The following is a 24,884-nucleotide window of genomic DNA, read 5'->3' on the forward strand; positions in this document are numbered from 1 at the left end:
CTAAATTTTACCATTCTTTGTTTGGCACTATATTAGCAAACCCTTTTTTTATGTAGTTTGACTCTCACTCCAACTGAAGAGGTGTAACTGTTGGCTACGAAATCGCAGATGTTTTTGTCTGATTATTAATTCCATATTATATGGTTTTTACATATTTTTTGTTGCTGAGCAAAACCCATTAACTAGTGTTGCATTTAAGGTTGTATTTTATGTAAAATTTTGTTTTTATGTCACCCATCTAACTATTTATTGAGAATACTTGTCTTATGAAAAAATATATATATTCCCTACTTAGTCAGTCTTCATATCGATTGTTTTATGCTGTTAAAAAGAAATTGATTGACAAAAAGTACTCGTTATAATTATCGTTCGGGAAATTATTCTCAAACGTGTAACACACAACAATATAGAAAGCGAGAAATACAGTATACAGTATCTCATAAAAGTAAGTACACCCCTCACATTTTTATGAATATTTTATTATATCTTTTCATGTGAAAACACTGAAGCAATTACACTTTGCTACAATGTAAAGTAGTGAGTGTACAGCTTGTATAACAGTTTAAAATTTGCTGTCCCCTCAAAATAACTCAACACACAGCCATTAATATCTAAACCGCTGGCAACAAATTGCAATCGTGTCCAAATTGGGCTCAGTTAGCCATTTTCCCTCCCCGGTGTCATGTGACTCGTTAGTGTTACAAGGTCTCCGGTGTGAATGGGGAAGGTGTGTTAAATTTGGTGTTATCACTCTCTCATACTGGTCACCGGAAGTTCAACATGGCACCTCATGGCAAAGAACTACCTGAGGATCTGAAAAAAATAATTGTTTCTCTACATAAAGATGGCCTAGGCTATAAGAAGATTGCCAATACCCTGAAACTGAGCTGTAGCACGCTGGCAAAGACCATACAACAGTTTAACAGAACAGGTTCCACTCATCACAGGCCTCACCACGGGTCGACTAAAGATGTTGAGTGCAGGAGTTGTCTTTGGGAAATAGACGTATGAGTGCTGCCAGCATTGCTGCAGAGGTTAAAGGGGTGGGGGGTTAGCCTGTCAGTGCCCAGACCATACGCTGCACACTGCATCAAATTGGTCTGCATGGCTGTCGTCCCAGAATGAAGCCTCTTCTAAAGATGATGCACAAGAAAGCCCGCAAACAGTTTGCTGAAGACAAGCCAGCCAAGGACATGGATTATTGGAACCATGTGCTGTGGTCTGATGAGACCAAGATAAAATCATTTGGTTCAGATGGTACCAATCGTGTGTGGCGGCAACCAGGTGAGGAGTACAAACATAAGTGTGTCTTGCCTACAGTCAAGCATAGTGGTGGGAGTGTCATGGTCTGGGGATGCATGAGTGCCGCCAGCACTGGGGAGTTACAGTTCATTGAGTAAGACACATTTTTCCTACAGTCAAGCATGGTGGTGGGAGTGTCATGGTCCGGCACTGGGGAGCTACAGTTTATTGAGGGAATCATGAATGCCAACATGTACTGTGACATACTGAAGCAGAGCATGATCCCATCCCTTCAGAGACTGGGCCGCAGGGCAGTATTCCAACATGATAACGACCCCAAACATACCTCCAAGACGACCACTGCCTTGCTAAAGAAGCTGAGGGTGATGTTCTGGCCAAGCATCTCCAGACCTAAACTCTCTTAAGCTTTTGTGGTGCATCCTCAAACGGAAGGTGGAGCTCTGTGATGTCTTCATGGAGGAGTTAAAGAGGACTCCAGTGGCAACCTGTGAAGCTCTGGTAAACTCCATGTCCAAGAGGGTTAAGGCAGTGCTGAAAAATAATGGTGGCCACTTTGGGCCCAATTTGGACATTTTCACTTGTCTTTGTACTCCTCACCTGGTTGCCGCCACAAATGCTTGACACCACCTGAACCAAATAAGTATAGCTTGGTCTCATCAGACCACAGGACATGGTTCCAGTAATGTCCTTAGTCTGCTTGACATTTTCACTTAGGAGTGTACTCACTTTTGTTGCCAGCGGTTTAGACATTAATGGCTGTGGGTTGAGTTATTTTGAGGGGACAGCAAATTTTACACTGTTATACAAGCTGTACACTGTATACAAAAGATATAATAAAAATTTTATAAAAATGTGAGTGGTGTACTCACTTTTGTGAGATACTGTATCCGGTTGTTGCTGGTAGCAACCACTGCTATAACTCAGAGGAAAATCCCGGACAATGCCCCCAAATGTAGCACTGTCCCTGTAGGGCTTGCTGTGTGTTGACCTCTTAGGCCTCCCTCTGATTACCTGCAGACAGTTGCTGGGGTTTTTCACATATCCTTCCTTATTCAAGCTTGCTCGTTACTTAATAAACAGTCCAGGGTATTTGGATATTTTTATATCATTGTCGGGAGCGGACTACCATTATCTGACACTGTAGACTTATTCTCTGCTCCCTCAGACTGTCTCTGTGCTCCCCTAGTGCTGTGCTCGGATGTCATGCATCATATTCCTATTAAGAAAGAATAGCTCACACATGCAAAAGAAATGACTATCAAATATGGAGACAATCCATAAATAAAAATGGGGATTTAGTCCCACCATATGGCCATATCGTGCTCAAGCCCACCACTGCGTCAAAGTACCCCATTATCAGTGGGTCCTACACTATCCATAAAAAAGGGGTGAATCCAGCCTCTCTTACCCTTGGAGACAACACTCCTTGCTGGGAGAGATCATCATATTTCTGAGCCTGGAACAATAGCATTGTGGGAACTGTAGTTTTCTGGAAGCATATTACTGCATTGCTGAACTGTTTATGAACTACACCTCCCAGCAGGCCATTCGCTCCAAGGGAGATATGAAGGAGAGACTATAAAGGGATCTGCTGACCAGGTCCAAGCGCTCTTGCTTCCAGGGATCCCTCGTGTGTGCATCGGTCCGCTGCAGAGAGAGAGAGGACTGCGACCTACTGCACGCCACCCAGCTGTCTGCAGAATCAGCCCAGGCGGGATGGATGACACTTGCTACATTGCAGACATCCCTGCAGCATCGCTGATTGAGTTGGAGTTGGCTGGACTCACTGAATCAGCAGAGCACAGCCATCTCAGTGTGTCACATCATGGAGAGTTGCCTTTGCCTGTTTTTCCAGAACTCATAAGAGGGACATCGGGATTGATGAGAGAGCACCTGCTCAAAGTCCAGATATCAGTTTTCATAGTTTCTCTTAAACACTGAACACAGACACTCTACCCTTGGATCAGTTAGTGGATCATCATTAATCAGAACCAGCTATCTTGCATTGCCTGTTTCACACTGTGCTACACTGGAGAATCATTTGTTCTTTGAGATTCAACTGCCCGTGAAGATAATAGCAAGGCATTGCATTCTGGACATTGCTATCTCATTGCTCTTAAAAGGGGACACATTGCTGGTATCTAGACTACCTCATCTCTCATTAGGATACAGGTACTATAGGCCAGCCCGAGGTTCCCCTTTAGCTGAAGCATTTCTTAAAGCGATTTATAGCTTCCTGAGAGATTTATTCACTTACTGTAAGATACTGTGTATATTGGTGTATTTACTTGTTACTATAACTGATTATTTAACTGTTTTTTAGTGTTATTTTAACTAAGCCTTGGCTGTTTAACCAGGGCCTAGTTGATTAATACTCCCTTTAAGCCTTATTTTTGAGTAAAGCAAAGCTAAAGAGTTAAAAATCAATCTGCATTGTGTCAGTGTGTTATTTAAAGGTATACACAACATGTCTGAACCTAGAGTGTCAGGAGGGCTGGACAATTTACAGGGTCAAAGCGGCATAGAAGAACTTACAACTACAAGCAGCCCCCCAAGGGGGCAGTGCTACATTTGGGGTCTCATCCGTGATGTTCTTTTCTGCTGAAGGCCCTAGACAAAAACAAAGGGATTTCCAGTCACTACTAACCAACCAGCCAGCAACCAGCCAAATTAACCTGTCTAACAGTATGCGTTAAAAACAGGGGTTTAGTTGCACACATTTGCAAATACATGCGTAAGCTGCAGGCCGCGCCAAGGCACCCTGATATCTGCAGTCCCTAACTCTACCTTTAAAGAGTCTCCACAGTGGGAGCACATGCATTCTGATGAGATAGATGAAGGCCCTAGACAGCCTAGTCATGAGTCATTGAGAGAGAAAGATATCAGCCCAGTTGCTGCAGCTGCCTGGGGAAGGGCTCAAGGAGCTTGGGTCTAGCGAAGCACTGTTCTAGAGATCTCAGGAAGTGGGTGTATAGAGAAGGAGATCCGGAAGTGGGTGAAGTCCTTAGTGCCAGAGCAGAGGGCCTACATCTTAGATAAGAAGGCAGAGTTTACTCTGGACTATGTGTGGGTGTTGATGGAGTGGCAGGAAAATAAACCTGCCGGTTTCAAGGAAGAAGAGGTATCCTTGACAGAAGGGGTAATTACTCAGGTGGTCCCACTGCAAGAGAGGAAAGAGAGCACAGAGGGGCCATCGCCACCACAAGCCAGTGCGGGGATAACTGGACCAGTTGGTGCAGACTCCTGCTGGACCGGTGCCCCCCGTCTCGTTCTATACAGACATGAGCCAGCTAGTTGAGGGTTTGGTGAAAAATGGTTTTGGTAATGCGAGCAAAGGATATAGGAAGCTCCAGTTCTTCTCATGGTAATTGCCAACTCCGGCTGGAGAAGAAGAATTCGAGACATGGATGAGTCAGGCCACTCAGGCAGTAGAAGTGTGGAGTGTGTCGGAGGCTGTGAAGAGACAGCGGCTTAGTGAGAGGCTCAGGGTCCAGCGGCTGAAGTGATCCGAACTCTGCGGATGGGAAAAAAGGACTGTGTAGCTATGAATTACATAGATGCTTTGTATGCTGTTTTTGGAAGGGTAGAGAAGACTCAGGATCGTTTGTACAAGTTTAACCACACCCACCAACAAAGAGGGGAGAGACTTTATGAATATATTTCTCGAGTGGATAGGATGTTACACCAGATCATCCTCAAGAGGGGCATCGACCCCAAGGATGCTGTCCAAGCTTGACTGGATCGGGTCCTGCAAGGGGCTCTTCCAAATCACCCTATTGTGTTGAAGTTACTGCTAAAAGGTGCACGGACAGTCCCTACTTACCCAGAACTGATGAGAGAAGTAAGGGAGAAGGAAGCTTTGTTGGAAGAAAAGAGTCAAGGGGCGAGAGAGCTAGTTACAGAAGGGGGGAAGAAGGAGAGAGCTTCTGCCCGTGTTGTTCATGCAGAACCTAGTTTATCGGATAAGGACAGTGAGACCGAAACGGACCAAGAAGGACGTGAGAGCCCAGACAGCATAAAGTCAGCTGCCGCTCCGAAATCAGCAGAATTGATGACTCAAGTTGCTCAAGTTCAAACTCAGATATATCAGGCTCTGCTGCGAGTGATGGAGACTCAAGGGAAAACGCAGGAACAAAGATTCAACACTGGAGAATCAGTGTTTTTTCCAACCAGGGAAAGGAGATGAAGATGGAGAAGTTGGGCATTTCAAGGCTAAATGCCCTAAGAGGGGTGTCAGTCCAGAGTTGCTGGCAGAAGTGTTGAAAGCCTTACAGAAGATACTCTTTCCAAAGAAGGAGGGAAACTTCTGAGGACCTCCGTGAAGGAGCTAATTGACCGTCTCAAGACCAAACAGAGCTCCAGAGTTAGAAAGGTATTGAAGAAAAAGCAAAGGACAAAATCTTCTGTTAATCCCACTACCTCTTTGCCTGTATCTAAAAATGAGTAACCCGGGTTGGGGGGAAATACAGCAGAGGTCAATGCACCCTCTGCTAAATGAAAAAAAAAAAGGACCCTGTCACCACGGAGGAAGTTAGTTAGGACTCAGGCTACGGAGTGACAAGCTAGAAATGTGCTGAAACTAGTGGTAGAACGGACTCTATTGCCACAAAGGAAAATAGTTAGAACCTGGCCTATGGGTGCACAAGCCAGAAATGTGCCAAAGAACTTGGTAGGGCCCTCTCCAATAGTTTCGCTGGAAGTGGAAGGGATCTACACTAAAGCTTTGCTTGATACTGGAGCCCAAGTGACGCTATTGTACAGGGGTTTCTATGACAAGCACTTGAAGCATATCCCTCTGTGCAAGCTGAAAGAGCTGGAGATCTGGGGCATTGGCACCCAGAAGTTTCTGTATGATGGATACATACCTATCAAGATAACCTTTGACCCTTCATTGGCTGGGAAGCCAGAGACCTTCGATACACTAACAGTTGTTTGTCCTTGGCCTCCGGGAGCAGGACAGAATTCCTTGTTGATAGAAACCAACACTAACCTAGTGCAAAGACTACTCATCCCATTAGCCACAGAGGAGATACACCCACAGTTGAGACAAATTTTTAGTGTGTGGTCCAGGAGCAAAGGGCACTCAAGAGAAGGTGTTGCAGCCCGGAGAGAGAGTATGTATGAAAGCCACTGCCAAGTTGTCTTGGGACCAGCCAGGTCCATTCGTGGTGCTGGAAGCTGACCCACTGGGAGAAGAGACAGGGATAGAATCGGTCCCAGAAATTGTGCCCACGAAGATGTTGTCAAAAAACAGAGTCCCGGTCAGTGTCCGCAATGTTACAGGTCATAAAGATAAAATAGTGCAGCACAAATCATAAATCAAACATGGGTAGCAAAAGTCCATATAAAAGTGATAAAACCCAAAAGTCCTTCTCAAAGGTCTGTCAATGATAGCTGAAGTCCACAAAGGGTGCTGGAAGAAAAATCCATTGAAAGTGACAATCCCTTCAACAAAAGCACTCAAATGCGTTCACCTCATTTAAAGACCCCTGTTTTACCAGTAGGTCAGATGGGCTTAGATCAAATCAACGGATCGCCTGAATCATCCACTTGACATCAACCGTATAATAAGTCTTAAATGTATGAGATGAGAACCTCCGTAACCCCCATGGGTTAACCGCACACCAGACAATTAAAAAACGAAAGGGAAGAGATCTAAGTGCATACCATTAAAAACTTACATTTATTGTTATGTAATAAACTTACAGGAAGAAGATCAAGTATCAGCATATAAAACGTTCCAGCGAAAGAAAGTGCAGAGTGCAGCTGAAGCCTCCAGCCTTTCTAGTCTTTAGTAATGTACTTGGGTCCATGTTCAGCTTGCAAACTTTTTTAGGTTATAGCTACTGATTGCGCTGATTGTCTTTCCTTTGATTGAATGTTATAGGTCAACCTGTCAGCCTGAAGCCTTGGATGGTGCTAAGAGGGGTGAGTGCGACCACTCCTGTGACGTTGGAGGATTTGGTTCAGAAGGCCACTGGTGAGGACCGAGAAGGAGAATTCCAAGTTTAACGTTCTGCTATGCCTCTCAAGTGGAAGGAGAGGATCAAAGCCCAGCTAGCAAGATGGGAAGAGATGTTTTCTAAGAATGACTTTGATGTGGGTTATGCCAAGAGTGCCCAACACCAAATTTGGCTTTCTGGGAAGGAGCTCAGCAGATCCCTCTGAGTGACTTTGAAGACCTTCGGGAGCAGTTAGCGGAGCTGAAGAAGTCTGGGGTCATTAGGGAATCCAGAACCCCTTGCATGTCCCCCATTGTGGTGCAAGAAAAATGTGACTATTCGGATGTGTATCGATTATAGAACACTAAACCGAAGAACAATACCTGATCTGTACACCAACCCTCGGATAGAATATGCGTTGCAGTGTCTGTCTGGAGCAAAGTGGTTCAGTGTGTTAGATCTGCAGAGCTGCTCCTCCATCCCTTACCTTATGGAAACACTTGGTCACATGTTAATTTTCCTTTATACAAAGAAACCTATGTTAATAGGGGCTGTCCAAAGAAATATGATAAAGTATGGTCTAAATGTTCAGCTGATTCAACCAATGCTGCTATGCAAGACAAATCATAATATCTCTCTTACCCTTTATTCTGTTGTGTCAAATGGAGGTAGGTGGTGATACTGGAGACATTCTCCTTTTATTAGCATTACTAGTATACACGAGAAGGTACCTTCTTAGGACTTGAGCCATGCCTAATCTTAACATAGTCGCCAGGATACTGGAATGATATTGTGCTGTTTTCTAGATCCTTATGTGGACGACTGTGTTTTTTAATGAAACTTTTGTTTTGTTTTGTTGGGTTGTGTGACTGTACACTTGATATACTAATAAAAAGATATTTTGAAAAAAAAGAAATTAGTAAAACAGCTCTATGAACTGTTAAGCATTTAAAAGTCCAGAACCACCCCTTATCATCCTCAAGGGGATCGTTTCAATCTCACTTTGTTGAACATACTGGCAACTTTGCCATTAGAGAAAAAACAACACTGGGGTGATTATATCCAATATGCTATTGTAAGCTGTAGTCCATGCTTACAATAGCACAGTGAATGACTCTACTGGTTACTCCCCCTACCAGCTGATGTTCAGGGGGGGAGGCCTGTCTGCCTGTGGATTAAGCTTTCTGAACATCTCCAGATCACACCTCTCAGACCTTTATCAAGGATATGTTGATAGGCTGCAAAGGAATCTGAAGACTGCTTATGAGAAAGCCCAGGAAGCATCCACTGCAAGGGAAAAAAAGATACAAAAGAAATTTCGATCTCAAAGTGAGAATTCAGGAGAGCGAGTGTTGTTACGCAATCTGGGAGTGCCAGGTAAACACTAGCCGATCGATGGCGTTCTGTCTGCAGATGGCTACCTGGACTTCCTATGTACCAGATCCGCCCAGTGGGAAAGACCGTTCTGCTTGAAACCTGGCATCGAAACCACCTTTTGCCCATATCTGAGGCCATTTGGGTGTCTTCACCCCCTTGTTCTAATACACCCTGCTCTCCTAATTTAAGGCCTAGAACCCATCGGACACCCAAACCTAAAGTCCCAAGAGGATGAGGAAGAGAAGAGTGACGAAGAAGAACTGACTCTTGACTGGTTGTGGGTTCCCCCACCTGAAGACACCACCAAAGTTTCTCGGCCTTCAATGGAACATATAGGTGCAGTGTCTCCACTTGAAAAGGTAGCCTGTTGAGATAGAGAGACCTGCACAATCCCATGAAAGAGGGACTGGAGGGGTTAAGCTAGAACCAGCTGACAACCCTGAAGTGCAAAATGTTGGAGAAGATCCAATCCCCTCCACCCAAGATGAAGGAGAAGGAACTGCTCTAAATAGTTTAGAAATCAAAAGAAGGAGGGAGATCAAATGGGCCTAGATTCCCCCCCAAAAAAAGGCCCAAGAGGGAAAGGGGAGAGGGAAGTGACAGGATTGGTAACTGGATTTTTGGGTACCAGATAGAGATATGATGCAAAATAAGAAAAGAAAAGAAAAGATACAATTAAGATATCTTTATTAAATACAGGTTAAAATCAATGCAAAAACAAAAAATTACAGAAATAAATACAGTGACAGATTATGTCAATACAAGGTAAATATCAAATACTGAGAGAGACCAACGTGTCTCAGCGTGTTCCTCTACATGTTTCGCAGTCTTAGCTGCTTCCTCAGGAGGATTAATAGGTTACACTTTGTATCTAAAGATGACAAAAATAAGGTGAAAGATATTGTCTATTTATATGGTAGATAACAATAGATATCCTCCTTTTGATTTCGAGACATATTCTGGACGTTGGTACCTCTTTTTTCTTCCTTCTGTACAACGGGCCTCCACAAATTCATAAATAGCTTAGAAGAACCAGAGCCTGGTTGTACTTTTTGGAACCTGAAACCATAGAAAACATGTATTCCAGGCTTAAATGGGAAATCCATCCCCCCAAAAGACTAACATATGACACCCTTGGAGAAAGTTCAGATGTAGCTCAATAGCTCAATGTTCTAGTAAAGTGCCAGCCTCCTCTACCAAACTTTTGGTGGAGGATGACCCTGTCCCACCCCCTGACACTTCTGGGTGGGCCACTAACCTATTATTGGCCTGTTATCAAAAGTATTTAACTTTGTCTGATGACTAAGTTTACTGTTGGAAAATCCCTCTGTTAGTCAGCTATTTGCTACTGTAGGTTCTGGTTAGCAGAATTATTATTTGCAATCCTTTTTCCAATATTACTCAGTAACTACTTTAATGAAGTTATATTCTGTCTTCGAGAACCAAAGACTTTCAAGTGTGGGGAGGATGTAGCCGGGAGCAGACTACCATTATCTGACACTGCAGACTTATTCCCTGCTCTCTCAGACTACTCTGTGCTCCCCTAGTGTTGGTCTTGGATTTCATGCATCATACTCCTGAGACTGGAAGAATAGCATTGTGGGAACTGTAGTCTTCTGGAAGGATATTACTAAATTGCTGAACTGTTTATGAACTACACCTCCCAGAAGGCCATTCGCTCCAAGGGAGAATTGTGGGAGAGACTATAAAGGGATCTGCTGACCAGGTCCGCGCTCTCGTGCTTCCCGGGATCCATTGTGTGTGCATCGGTCCGCCGCAGAAAGAGAGGACTGCGGCCTACTGCACGCCACCCAGCTGTCTGCAGACATAATAGCAAGACCTTGCATTCTGAACATTGCTATCTCATTGCTCAAGGGGAAACGTTACTGGTATCTAGATGACCTCATCTCTCATTAGGATACAGGTACTTTAGGCCGGCCTGGGGTTCCCCTTTAACAGGAGTATTTCTAATACAGTATCTCACAAAAGTAAGTACACCCCATCACATTTATGTAAATATTTTATTATATATTTTCAAGTAGTCTGGGTTCCACGAGCCCTCCACCCAAAGTGACTCCTGTCACATATCTCCCCTTTCGGCAGGAAACTAACACAGAACGAGACCCCAAACGGGTTGACTTCAAAGTTAGTCCGTAGTTCCAGTCCCCCAATGTCTGCACCCACACAGTACCCCAAACAGATTGTTCGGAACAGAGCGTTACTCACCCAGCCAACCTCTGCCTCTCTCGTAGAACATAACCCCTGCTGGGGAGAAGTGTGGACTGGTCCTTTTCCTTGGAGTCCTTTAAGTCTCTGGAGAGAAGACAGGGTGGCTGGGCTCACTCCATCTTCTGTTAGTTGTGGGCAGAGGCCAGCAGCACTCTGCCCTGTGGCCAGCTCTTCTGCTGGGTTGCTGTCAGTGAATACCGAAGTCCCATCCACCGATATCAGCTCAAGCTGCCGGTGTGAGGTGCCGATTGCATTCTCTCCCTGGAGCTCCTGCGCAGTTGATTGTTGTGGGCAGAGGCCAGTAGCGTTCTCTTCAGCTGCCAGCTGTTCCACTGGGAAGTAAAGTGAAACATTGGTGGCCTTGCACAAATCCTTCAGGGCCGCCGATTGTTGTATAAAGGGGTCAACAGCGCCATGCACTGAAGTCAGCTCTTTTGCAGGAGGCTCACTGGGTTGTTCCTCCTCAGCAGAAAAGTCTATTAAATCCCCAGTCTCTGGTGGTGTCTGGGGATCGTGATTCACCATCTCCTGTCAGTGGAACCCAGAAGATTTATCGGTGCTGGGCAGAGGCTAGCAGAGCTCTGCCCTGTTGTCAGCACTTGCTGCATCCGCTATAAGACCTCTGCATCCAAGACGTGGGTGCAGGTGAGCAGAGCACGCTATTACTGTGCCATATTGTCCATTCTTCAGTCAGAATTTCCAGACTGGTACTTCTGGATATTACCAGGCAAGGGGAGCCCAGCCCTGGCACTGAGCAGAATCTAGCAGCCCTCTGTAGGCGATCTCCAGCTCCTATTCCTGAATGCCCAGAAACTCCATATCTTCCAGGGCCCAGAGCACTTTCAAGATATTCAGAATCCTTTCTCTGTAATCTATAATTTCCTCTAACCGCCACTTCAAATCGCTCCCAAAGTTAGGGTCCCCTGACAGCTTCTCGTACAACAGTCCCCGGCCACCATAGCCAAAGCCTTCCACTGGGCTGTCATCCGCTATCCAAGGGCATGTTTGGGACACATGCCACCGGAGGGCTCTATAGCTCTCTTCCGACCGCATCTCTGCCCAGATCAGCCTGCTTAACTCAGATGTCTGCTCCTTGTGCGGTGTATCTCCCAAAAACAGCTCCTGCAATCCATACCGCGACCAGTACCTTTTCTGGATGAAGGTGAGGATTTTTCCCTCATGGCGCAGCTCATGGGCTAGCATTTCCTTCCAGAGATCCAAGCACACAGAATCATGCCATCCTAGCAGGACCTTCTCTGACACTGCTCCCCTGTGCTGTATCCGCATCTCTCGCAACTTCCTTCCAAATTCCTCTTCCATGGTGGCTGATATCTGTACCTCCCCTCTTCTGCTATCTGTACCTTGGATCCCGATGGAGGTTTGGATGTCCCAGACTGTAAGAAGTATCCCACCACTTGCCACCAATGTAACGGAATCTCAACCCATACTGTACTTGTGGACTTCCATCAGTATAGGGCTTCCTCCCAGTCGTGAACATACAGTAGATATCAAAACCTAGCCGCCCCCATACAAATCTAGCCGACAACTTAGCTTGTACAAGTTAGGTAACCTTATTGGATAATTGTTTATTGAAACACAGGCACAAAGAGATATACACTGTGGGACAACACCCCCCACCCTTCCCCCTTAGCAGCCAATCCCCATACACTTAAAAATCCCATAATAGTTTGATCTTAAGGCAGACAGAAACAATAGAACAATGGAATACAGGTACTTAACAATAACAAACCCCACCCCACCTCACTATCTAGCAAGGGTCTATGAGACACTCCAACAATATTCAAGCAACCTGAAAAGTCAAATTGTTTATCTTTATATATTTCTTGAGGGATATTGTTCAGAAATATTATTGTCCCAAGTGAATGGCGCCCTTCATTCTTTGCACACAAACCACACATATAGAACCCGGGGTAACACGAAATGCTGAGTCCGGTGTGGTTTTACAGGGAGTCTGATTAGTGCAGACCCGAATGGGGTTCTTGGTCACCCTGTGCCCCTAATAGACACAAGGTGACTTACACATAAGAGGGGCCAGGGTCCGCCGGTCACTCTCGATCGCCGAAAGGCAGGCGGCTAATGTAAACAAAGCCGCCTGTCATTCTCCCTTGTGTAACAGCACAGATCATACGGTCCTGCTATGTAGGACCGTAGAGCTCTGCTGTTACATCACAAGCCACATCCAATCACAGTAAGAAGCACGCCCCTAGGGACACATTTAACCCCTCCTTCTCAAATAAAGTTAACCCCTTCCCTGCCAGTGTCATTTTTACAGTAACAGTGCATATGTATAGCACTGATTACTGTAGTAATGTCACTGGTACCCCCAAAAGTGTAAAAGTGTAAAAAATGTCAGTCAAGGGTCCGATATGTCCGCCGCAATGCCGCAGTCCCGCAAAAAAAATCGCAGATCTCCGCCATTACTCGTTAAAAAAAAAAAAACAATAAAAATGACAAAAATCTTTCCCTTAGTTAGTAAACACAATAACTTTTGCGCAAACCAATCAAAATATGCTTTTTGCGATTTTTTTTTACCAAACATATGTGGCAAAAAACAAATTGGCCTAAAATGTTAAAAAATTTTGATTTTTACATTTTTTTGGGGGGAATTTCATATAAAAAAATTTGAAAAATATTGTTATTTTTGCAAAATTGACGCTCTTTTTTTGTTTATAGCGCATGATCAAAAAATTGCACAGGTGATCAAATACCACCAAAAGAAAGCTCTGTTTGTGGGGAAAAAAAGGACGTCAAATTCATTTAGGTACAGCGTCGCACAACCGTGCAATTGTCCGTTAAAATTCACGCAGTGCCGAATCGCAAAATAGGCCCTGGTCAGGAAGGGGGTAAAATCTTCCGGGGCTTAAGTGGTTAATATGTCTGAACAAGGTCACACAAACCAAAAACTCTAAACAGAAAAAAAAATCATAAAGTGATAATACCTCATTAAATCATCACATTACATCTACTCAATATGTACTGACATAAATCTATATAAGTGCCAAAGGTGCAACAAAGTTCTAAAATGCAGTGCAGGGATTTGAAAAAAATATATAAGTATAAATGTAAAGTGCTCTGTGGGAGGTGTCCTTTATCACATGTTATCTGGGTGTACTATAATTGATAGCCATATCAATTATAGTACACCCAGATATATAAGAATATATATATCTGGATGTACTATATAAGAAAAAAGTGACACAAAGTGCAATAAGAGGTAGTTGGATAAAATAAATAGGTCAGTTGGTGGAAAGTCCTATTATTCCATAGTGAATAAGTAACCGCAAATAATGTGAGGTAATAAAAAATGAATTAACAGAAAAATAATAAAGTGACTGGTGCAACGTAACCCAGTGTGTATGCAAATGGTTATACAATTAAGGCAACCAAACTTGGTTAGTGATGGGTGGAAATAACTACTGAAGGGATAAGTGACTGGGGTGAGAAATAATTAATTAGCAAGAGTCCATAGAGTGATTGTTGATACAAAGTCCAAACGATTAATTGGGTGAATCTCAAGGTGATCCAATCTGGATGTGCAGGTTAGGAAACAAGTGCTCCCCTCTCAGTAATGCCCGCACTCACCCCGTTCTCCAGTTCAAGACCCCAAGCACATGTGCCCCTGGCATTTATACAGTCACCCAGCATGCACTGATGCACTCTCCTCTGCCAATCACCAGGTCTATAACAATGCCTTTGCCCTCACTTGTCAGGTTTCCTCCCACTGTCCAATATGCCTCCTTATTGGACCAGTGTGAAAATTCAGACAAGCTGAGCTGCACCTGAGCACCATGAGTAGACCCTACCAACAGATCCTGCTCCCTGGTAGGCAGAAAGCACTATAAATTTACCTGTCAATCTTCCTGGTAAGCAGAAAGACCTAAAAACTATACTCTCTTCTACATACCCTTTCAAGCAAACTTTGCAAAAGAGGGATTACTTTGACGCAGTTGGCCAACTTAAACATGTATCGCAATGTGTGTGAACTAATATGTTGAGTGCTGCTCAACCTTTCATAGGCTTTGTATTTTTTGAATGAATACAAATAAATTCTCTGAATGAATAAAAAGCTTCCTCTGATTGGCTGAGGCAGAGATTGTGATGTCATCTGCCCGCCTCTACCAATCAGAGGAAGCTTTCTATTCATTCAGAAAATACAAATCTTCCTGTGAATGGCTGATCAGTGCGCAGCCTGACTCGATGTTGTTCCTGGAGCAGAAAGAGAAGACCGCTACCTGAACACAGTGCTGTATACTGTATGCAACTGAGGCTACATTCAGTTTGTGCAGCGCTGACAGCCACTGCATGCATTAGTGATAGAACTATTTAACATTCACCAAAACATGGATTTGGGCTTCAAAAGTAACACCAAGCTGTTTGGTTTTATCTCCTACAGCCTCTTTGCAGCCAATTTTGTCACACCCCAATGACTGCTGCATTGAATATCCCAGAGCGCATTTCCTGATGATGATAATAAGCTAATGGCGACAGTTCTTTTTTTTTTTTTTTTTTTAAAGAGTGGTGATGGGATGATAAAACCCCTTTTGTGTTTTTATTGCTTAAATAAATAGAACATTGATATAACAGAATATGTTTAGTTTACTTGCAGTAAAGTTATGGGGAAAACACATTTTGCTTTGTTAGGAATATTTATGCTACCCTTGAAGAATGTCAAAAACTTTATACGTCACTGTTTAGATTGAAGCACTATTAAACAGAAAACCAAGAATGTCATACAGTGGGGAAAATAATTATCTGATCCCCTGCAGATTTTGTAAGTTTGCCCACTTACAAAGAAATGAAGGGTCTATAGTTTTTATCATAGGTGTAATTTAAATGATAGAGACAGAATATCAACCAAAAATCCAGAAAAACACATAAAACAAATGCTACAAATTAAGTTGCAGTTCGGTGAGTAAAATAAGTATTTGACCCCCAATTAAAACATGATTTAGTACTTGGCGGAGAAACTCTTGTTGGCAAGCACAGAGGTAGGAAGCTTCATTTAGTTGGTAACCAGGTTTGCACACATTTCAGGAGGAATTTTGGTCCACTCTTCTTTACAGATCTTCTCTAAATCCTTAAGGTTTCTTGGCTGTCTCTTGGCAACTCGAAATTTCAGCTCCCTCCATACATTTTCTATAGGATTAAGGTCTGGAGACTGCCTAGGCCACTCCATGACCTTAATGCGCTTCTTCTTGAACCACTCCTTTGTTGTCTTGGCGGTATATTTTGGGTCATTTTCATGCTGGAAGACCCATCTTCAGTGTTTTGGCTGAGGGAAGAAGGTTCTCGTCCAAGATTTTACAATACATAGCCCTGTCCATTGGCTCTTCATTGTGGCAAATTCGGCCTGTACCTTTAGCAGAGAAACAGCCCCAAAGCATCATATTGACACCTCTGTGCTTGACTGTAGGGATGGTGTTCTTAGGGTCATAGTCAGCATTTTTCTTCCTCCAAACATAACGAGTTAAGTTCATGCCAAAGAGCTAAATTTTGGTCTCATACGACCACAGCACTTTCTCCCAATCCTTCTCTGAATCATTTAGATGTTCACTGGCATGACTGTACATGTGCCTTCTTGAGGAGGGGGACTCGCCATATCCCTATGACCCTATAACCCTAAGAACATCATCCCTACAGTCAAGCACGGAGGTGGAAAAAATATGCTTTGGGGCTGTTTCTCTGCTAAAGGTGCAGACAGACATTGCCTGGCCAATGGATGGGGCCATGTGTTGTATAAGTTTAGATGAGAACCTTCTTCCCTCAGCAAGAACACTGAAGATTGGTCATGGATGGGTCTGTCAGCATGACAATGACCCAAAAACATACTGCCAAGGCAAAAAAGGAGTGGCTCAAGAAGAAGCACTTTAAGGTCATAGAGTGGCCTAGCCAGTTTCCAGACCTTAGTCCTTAACCGCTTCCATACAGAGCAGTTAGACTTCCTTCCTGCCCAGACCAATTTTCAGCTTTCAGCATTCTCATATTTGAATGACAATTGCTCGGTCATGCTACACTGTAACCAAACAAAATTGTTATCATTTTTTTCACACAAATAGAGCTTTCTTTTGGTGGTATTTGATCACAACTGGGTTTTTTTTTTTTCGTGAAGAAGCTATGGTACCAATTACTGAAAATTGATCACACCAGATGTACTGACGGCCTATGTCCTTTCTTGAGGCCCTGAAATGTCAGGACAGTACAGATACCCCCCAAATGACCCATTTTTTTGTAAAGTAGACAGTCCAAGGTATTTAGTAAGAGGCATGGTGAGTTTTTTGAAGTTATAATTTTTTCCCACAATTCTTGGGAAAATTAAGAAAAATGTTTTTTTTCTTTTTTTTCCCCACAAAGTTGTCAATTTATAAGCTATTTCTAACACATAGAACGTACACAGCAAAAATGACACCCCAAAATACATTCTACTACTCCTCCTGAGTATGGTGATACCACATGTGTGAGACTTTTACACAGCCTGGCCACAAAAAGAGACTTCACATCCAAGTAGCACCTTCATGCGTTCTAGGAGCATAAATACACATAAAACTTTCTTACTACCTATCACACTTTTGAAGGCCCTAGAGCACCAATACAATGGAAAAGTCCACAAAATAACCCCATTTTGGAAAGCAAACACTCCAACGTATATTCTATGAGGCATTATGGGTCGTTTGAACTTGTCATTTTTTCACACAAGTTTTTGGAAAATGTGGGAAAAAAATAAAAACTTTTTTTTACACAAAGTTGTCAATTTATAGGATATTCCTAACACATAGCATGTACACAGCAAAAATGACACCCCAAAATACATTCTGCCACTCCTCAGTATGGCAATACCACAGCCTAGCCATATAGAGGGGCACAACATCCAAGGAGCACCATCATGCATCCTAGCCACTTGCCTAGGCCTATTTTTGACATTTGGTGTTTACAAGCTAAAATCAGTTGTTTTTGCTAGAAAACTACTTAGAACCCCCAAACATTATATATTTTTTTTTTAGCAGAGACCCTAGAGAATAAAATGGAGATTATTGCAATATTTTTTATCACACCGTATTTGCGCAGCGGTCTTCCAAGCGCAATTTTTTTGGGAAAAATTCCCTTTTTTTAATTAAAAAATAAGAAACCAGGAAAGTTAGCCCAATTTTTTTCCATAATGTGAAAGATAATGTTACGCCGAGTAAATAGATACCCAACATGTCATGCTTGAAAATTGCGCACGCTCATGGAATGGCGACAAACTTTGGTACTTAGAAATCCCCATAGGCGACACTTCAAAAATTTCTACAGGTTGCCATCTTAGAGTTACAGAGGAGGTCTAGGGCTCAAATTATTGCTCTTGCTCTAACGATCGCGGCGATACCTCACATATGTGGGCGGGGTTTCCGTATGCGTTCGCTTCTGCGCGCGAGCTCACGGGGACAGGGCGCTTTAATGTTTTTTTTGTTTTTTTTTCTATTTATTTTATTTATTATTTTTTATTTTTACACCGTTTAAAAAAAAAAATGATCATTTTTATTTCTATTACAAGGAATGTAAACATTCCTTGTAATAGAAAAAGGCACGACAGGACCTCTTTTTTGTGAGATCTGGGGTCAAAAAGTCCTCAGATCTCACAAGTACACTAAAAGATAAAAAAAAATAAATAAAATACAATGAAAAAAAAAAAGGGACCTTTAAACCGGTTGCTAGGCAACGACATTTGCCGTAGCTCTGGTCCTCCAAGACCATAGAGTCGAGTGAAGGCAAGCTTGCCCTCACTCGACATCCTGTTTGTGAGGATCCGGGACCGCTGCCGGCGGGTCCGGTAAGCGGGGAGAAGGACCGGAACGCGGCGGGAGGGGGGCGCACCTCTTCCGCCATCCCGGAAGGGTAATCTTGCGGCGAATCCGCCGCTGGGACCACCCTTATCGGAAAGCCAACTGTCCACCGTTTAAAAAAATACCAGGGTTATGGCAGCTATCTGCTGCCATAACACCGGTATTTAGGTTTAAATGGAGGACGTATATAAACCTTTTTGGACTTGGACATGGTGGCTGTATGAAGGGTGACAGGTACTCGGGTACTTTTCTGGGCAGGTGACAGGTACTCGAGTACTCCGATAGGCAGGTGAAAGGGAAATCGGGTACTCTGATGGGCAGGTGACAGGCAGGTGATGGGTACTGATGAGTAGTACTGATACTGATAGGTGATACTGATACTGTACTGATGGGTACGGATGATCAGTACTAATACTGATAGGTGATAGGAACTGATGGGTACTGATGAGTACTGATGAGTAGTGATGGGTACTGATGAGCAGGTGGCAAGTACTCAGGTACTTCAGGTGTCAGGTACTCTGATGAGCAGGTGGAAGGTACTCGGGTACTCTGATGGGTAGGTGACAGGTACTCGGGTACTCTGATGAAGGGTACTCGGGTACTCCGGTGACAGGTACTCAAAGTACCCGAGTACCTGTCATTAGAGTACCCGAGTACCCTTCATCAGAGTACCCGAGTACCCGTCATCAGAGTACCCGAATACCCATCCTCAGAGTACCCGAGTACCCGTCATCAGAGTACCCGAATACCTGTCACCAGCCCATCAGAGTACCCGAGTACCTCTCTGTATCCCATCAGAGTACTCGAGTACCTGTCACCTACCCATCAGAGTACCCGAGTACCTGTCAACAGCCCATCAGATTACCCGAGTACCTGTCACCAGCCCATCAGAGTACCCGAGTACCTGTCACCAGCCCACCAGAGTACCCGAGTACCTGTCATCAGAGTACCTGATGGGCTGGTGACAGGTACTCGGGTACTTTGATGGGCTAGTGACAGGTACTTGGGTACTTTGATGGGCTAGTGGCAGGTACTTTGATGGGCTAGTGACAGGTACTTTGATGGGCTAGTGACAGATGCTCTTTATTGGGGGGGCAATCAGTGAGTTTGGGGTGCACTGTTTTTGGTAACTAGCTGTTACCACAATCTCCTCCTCACACAGGATCAGTGTGTGAGGAGGAGAACACGGTGACAGGTAGTTACCGTGTTCTCTGTTGACATTTGTGAACGGCTGTGATTGGACACAGCCGGTCACGTGGTAAAAAGCCAATTTCATTGGCTCTTTACCTAGATCGGGGATGGGCTCTGTCCGAGGGACGAGCCTCGTCCCCCGGGGGGCGTGCATTGAGGAGGGAACGAGCGGCTCACGCTGGAGCCGCTCATGTGATCGGCTGTGATTGACACAGGCGATCACGTGGTAAACAGCCAATTTCATTGGCTGTTTACCGTGATCGGGGTTGGGCTCAGTCCGAGGGACGAGCCTCACCCCCGATCGCCGCGCTGTGCGCCCCCGGGGGCGCGAAGTAGCGGGGAGAACCCGGGCGCCGTCATATAACTTCCGCCCGGATCGAGAAAGACTTCCTGCCGCCGTCATTTTATTATGGCGCGGTATGGAAGGGGTTAAGAAAAGTTATGGAGGGAGCTGAAACTTTGAGTTGTCAAGCGACCGCCAAGAAACATTAAGGATTTAGAGAAGATGTACTGTAACAAAGAGTTGACCAAAATCCCTCCTGAGATGTGTTCAAACTTGGTCACCAACTACAAGAAACATCTTACATCTGTGCTTGCAAACAAGGGTTTCTCCACCAAGTACTAAGTCATCTTTTGCTTGGGGATAAAATATTTATTTTACTCACTGAACTGCAACTCAAGTTATACCGTTAACAGTTGTATTGTGTTTTGTTCTGGATTTTTGGTTGATATTCTGAATTTACTATTAAAAAACACCTATGATAAAAATTACAGACCCTATATTTCATTGTAAGTGGGCAAATTTACAAAATCTGCAGGGGATCAAATAATTATTTTCCCCACTCTATATCGCAGTTTACCAATTATTAGATGTGATTGGTGCATTCGTTTTCTTTTTTGTTTTTCTACATGTTTTTACCTAGGGATCAGGTCAGTAACACACCTTCTGTAATAGAGTGACCCACTCTGGATGAAGGAGCACAGGGAGCACAGCAGACTGCAGCATTGTCAGTCTGAGGGGAGGGGAGTGTTGGATGTACTAGCAGATTTAGATACACCAACAAATTGAAGCCAAACTCATACTGCAGTTACACATCCAGTTACAGCAACAGATTTTTTTCTTTTGGGATAAAGGTTTTACATGAATACGTAAAAAGCGCATAATTGGGAGCAGGGAAATAAATTGCTTGGTAGGGACCCTTATCTGAAAGCTAAAAAAAAAAAACAAAGGAAAAAATCCTGACTTAAAAAAATAATTCAATGGTTCATTCATTGCCGGCGCCCTCTCCACTCCGCTGAAGCCATGCTGGTTAAACACAGGGTGTCAGATCACATGACCAGAGCAGCCGGAAAACATGTAAGTACATTGCATCCGGAAAGTATTCACAGCGTTTCACTTTTTCCACATTTTGTTATGTTACAGCCTTATTCCAAAATGGATTAAGATATATATTTTTCTCAAAATTCTACAAACAATACTCCATGATAACATGAAAGAAGTTTTTTTTAAATCTTTGCAAATTTATTAAAAGTAAAAAAGGAAAAAAATCCCATGTACATGAGTATTCACAGACTTTGCTCAATACTTTGTTGATGCACCTTTGGCACTAATTACAGCCTCAAGTCGTTTTGAGTATGGTGCTACAAGCTTGGCACACCTATTTTTAGGAAGTTTTTCCAATTCTTCCTTTCAGGACCTCTCAAGCTCCATCAGGTTGGATGGGGAGCGTCGGTGCATAGCCATTTTTATCTCTGCAGAGATGTTCAATCTGTTTCAAGTTTTGGGCTGTGGCTGGGTCACTCAAGTACATTCACAGAGTTGTCCCGTAGCCTTTCATTGACATGACTGTGTGCTTAGGGTCCTTGTCCTGTTGGAAGATAAACCTTTGCCCCAGTCTGAGGTCCAGAGTGATCTGGAGCAGGCTTTTCTCAAGGATGTCTCTGTACATTGCTGCATTCATCTTTCCCTCAATTCTGACTAGTCTCCCAGTTCCTGCCGCTGAAAAACATCCCCACAGCATGATGCTGCCACCACCATGCTTCACTGTAGGGATGGCATTGGCCAAGTGATGAGCAGTGCCTCGTTTCCTCCAGACATGGTCCTTGTCATTCAGGCCAAAGAGTTTAATCTTTGTTTCATCAGACCAGAGAATTTTGTTTCTCATGGTCTGCGAGTCTTTTGGGTGACTTTTGGCAAAGTTCAGGCAGGCTGCTGTGTGCCGTTTACTGAGAAGTGGCTTCTGTCTTGCCCCTCTTCCATACAGGTCTGATTAGTGGAGTGCTGCAGAGATGGTTGTTCTTCTGGAAGGTTCTCCTCTCTCCACAGAGAAATGCTGGAGCTCTATCAGAGTGACCATCGGGTTCTTGGTCACCTCCCTGACTAAGGCCCTTCTCCCCGATCACTCAGTCTGGCCGGGCGGCCCGCTCTAGGAAGAGTCCTGGTGGTTTCAAACTTCTTCCATTTACAGATGATGGAGGCCACTGTGATCATTGGGACCTTCAATGCTGCAGTCATTTTTCTGCACCCTTCCCCAGATCTGTGCCTCGATACAATGCTGTCTCGGAGTTCTCCAATTCCTTGGACTTCATAGCTTGGTTTGTGCTCTGACATGCACTGCTAACTGTGGGACCTTATATAGACAGGTGTGTGCCTTTCCAAATCATGTCCAATCAACTGAATTTACCACAGGTGGACTCCAATCAAGTTGTAGAAATATCTTAAGGATGATCAGTGGAAACAGGATGCACCTGAGCTCACTTTTGAGTGTCATGGCAATGGCTGTGAATACTTATGTATATGTGATTTTTTTTGTTTTTTATTTTAAATAAATTTGCAAAGATTTTAAACATCTTTCAGAGCGCAACGGTACAAGTTTAGGAGATATTTACAGTACCTATAGGTAAGCCTTATTATACAGTAGGCTTACCTATAGGTACAAATGCTAAAGGTACATTTACAACCACTTTAAGGGTTAGATATTCAGTTTGGAGAGGGTTAAATGCTTAAGAAAGTGTGCTAAAAAGTAGGGCATACTTTTTTTTTTTTAGTTTTGGAAGAGCTGACGTTTCCATTTGTTCTTGGCAGTGGAAGAACTGAAAATTACTCACTCTGGACTCCTGACACCAAAAACAGGTGTATCAGCAATACATTAATCATTAAATCATAGCAATCATTAAACTTACTTTTAACACCTTTGTGAAACAAATCCTAGAATTCTAAATAATCCAGCTGAACCCATATATTGTAAAGTAAAAAGTAAGCACTGTGGGTTTTGAAATGGTTGAAGACAAACATAATAACATATTACCTATTTTTATATTGCACAGAAAATCAGTTTTAGATGGACCTGAAGGCATATTTCAAGCGGGTCAATATGACAGACCCTGGACCACCTTCCCTTTCGGCACTGCGGGAGTTACATCGCCATCATGTTCTTTCTGTACCTTCAGAAAACCTGGATATTCACAGCGGGGAAAAAATTATCTTGGATATATCATGGATCTATGAGAAGATTGTTGTAAGAAAACGTGGCGGGATCTGTTACGAGAACAACGGTCTTTTCTTGTGGGTGCTGGAAGAACTGGGGTACAAGCCCAAGGTGTTATCAGCAAGAGTGAGGGACAAAATCACCGGTGTGTATGGACCTACATTTGATCATTTGATAATGATAGTAGAGCTAGAAGGAAGAAAATGGTTTTGTGATGTTGGGTTCGGAGAGGGTATTATTGACCCAATTCCACTGGAAGATGGCTGGGAAGAGGAGCAGGAAAATGGAGTTTTTAGGTTACGGGCGGAAAGAGAGACGTGGTACTTGGAGAGAAAAGATGGTGACCTCTGGAGAAGTCTTTTTAAATTCAACCTTGAAGAATGGAGGTTCGAAGACTTCAAAGAGATGTGTGAATATCACCAGACTTCACCAAGTTCCCTATTTACATGCAAGTCTCTTTGCTCCCTTCATCTTCTGGGTGGCAGACTGACATACATAGGGCACAGACTGATTACTAAAGAATTTACCAGAGGGGGTGGGTGTGTGAAAACAACTCAAGATCTCTCCGAGGATGAGATTCCCGATCTGCTAAGAGACAGGTTTGGAATTGTCTTGAAGGGAAAATTAATACCCAAGGATGAAGACATCATGCCTCCAAACTCATGTTAAAAGTAATAGGTTTTATTTTTACGTTTGGATGTTCATATGGCTGTGACCTATAAAATAAAGTAGTGTTGTGTTACAGGTTTTTAAGTTTTTAAATCATTGCTGTATTTTATCATTTTTAATTATACTAGCAACTGTGTTCCAATTCATGATCATAATTTAGGGAGTGGATACATCTTCTGAGGTATAGTCTTTTTTTTTTTTACATTTAAAGTGATACTAAACACACACTGTTTAATTTAAATTACATCCCTTCTCTTTCTGTATGTGAGTGATGGCACTGTAATTATTTGAATTAAAAAACATCTAAGTACCTTTTTCCTAATCGTTATACAGCTGTCACATGACCAAGATCTTCCCAGCCTGTCTGCAGGGAAACATATGCAGGCGGAGTGTCTAGTCCTCTGCTCCTGGTCACACGTTCAAAATATACAGAGTAAAAATAAATAATTAATATCAATAAACTGTCTTCAGGGGACGCTAAGATGTGCATTTGTATGAAACGCGTTAGCGCAGGAGCTACAGGCTGCCATATCGCCACCACTTCTATGCTTGAAACTGACGACCTTTTACTTTTTCATGTGGAATCTTAACTTTTTAATGAATACACTGCACTATATGTAGTCCCCTGCTCGTGGCTCTGTGTGGGAGATCATGTCAAACAACTTCAGGGAGATCATGTCAAACAAATCTTATAGATTTTTTTGACTGGGTGACTAAAATAATAGACGGTGGAGGTGCAGTAGACATTGCATATCTAGATTTTAGTAAGGCTTTTGACACTGTCCCACATAGAAGACTTATCAATAAACTGCAGTCATTGAGCATGGACTCCCATATTGTTGAGTGGATTAGGCAGTGGCTGAGTGACAGACAACAGAGGGTTGTAG

The 24,884-nt window shown here is 43.4% G+C and overlaps 1 protein-coding gene across 1 annotated transcript in view; it reads left to right on the forward strand.

The window, feature by feature from the left end:
• The window catches only part of LOC309569408 (arylamine N-acetyltransferase 2-like), a 66,226-nt gene extending 42,151 nt beyond the window's left edge, over positions 1-24,075 (forward strand). The window contains exon 2 of the mRNA XM_082275227.1: positions 23,168-24,075. Coding sequence (XP_082131353.1) covers positions 23,182-23,997 — 816 coding nt within the window. The 5' untranslated portion in view covers positions 23,168-23,181 and the 3' untranslated portion in view covers positions 23,998-24,075. The remainder of the gene's footprint in view (positions 1-23,167) is intronic.
• The last annotated feature ends 809 nt before the right edge of the window (positions 24,076-24,884 follow it).

The sequence above is a fragment of the Pelophylax lessonae genome, assembly GCF_965119305.1.
Source record: "Pelophylax lessonae genome assembly, chromosome: 13".
NCBI classification, from domain to species: domain Eukaryota; kingdom Metazoa; phylum Chordata; class Amphibia; order Anura; family Ranidae; genus Pelophylax; species Pelophylax lessonae.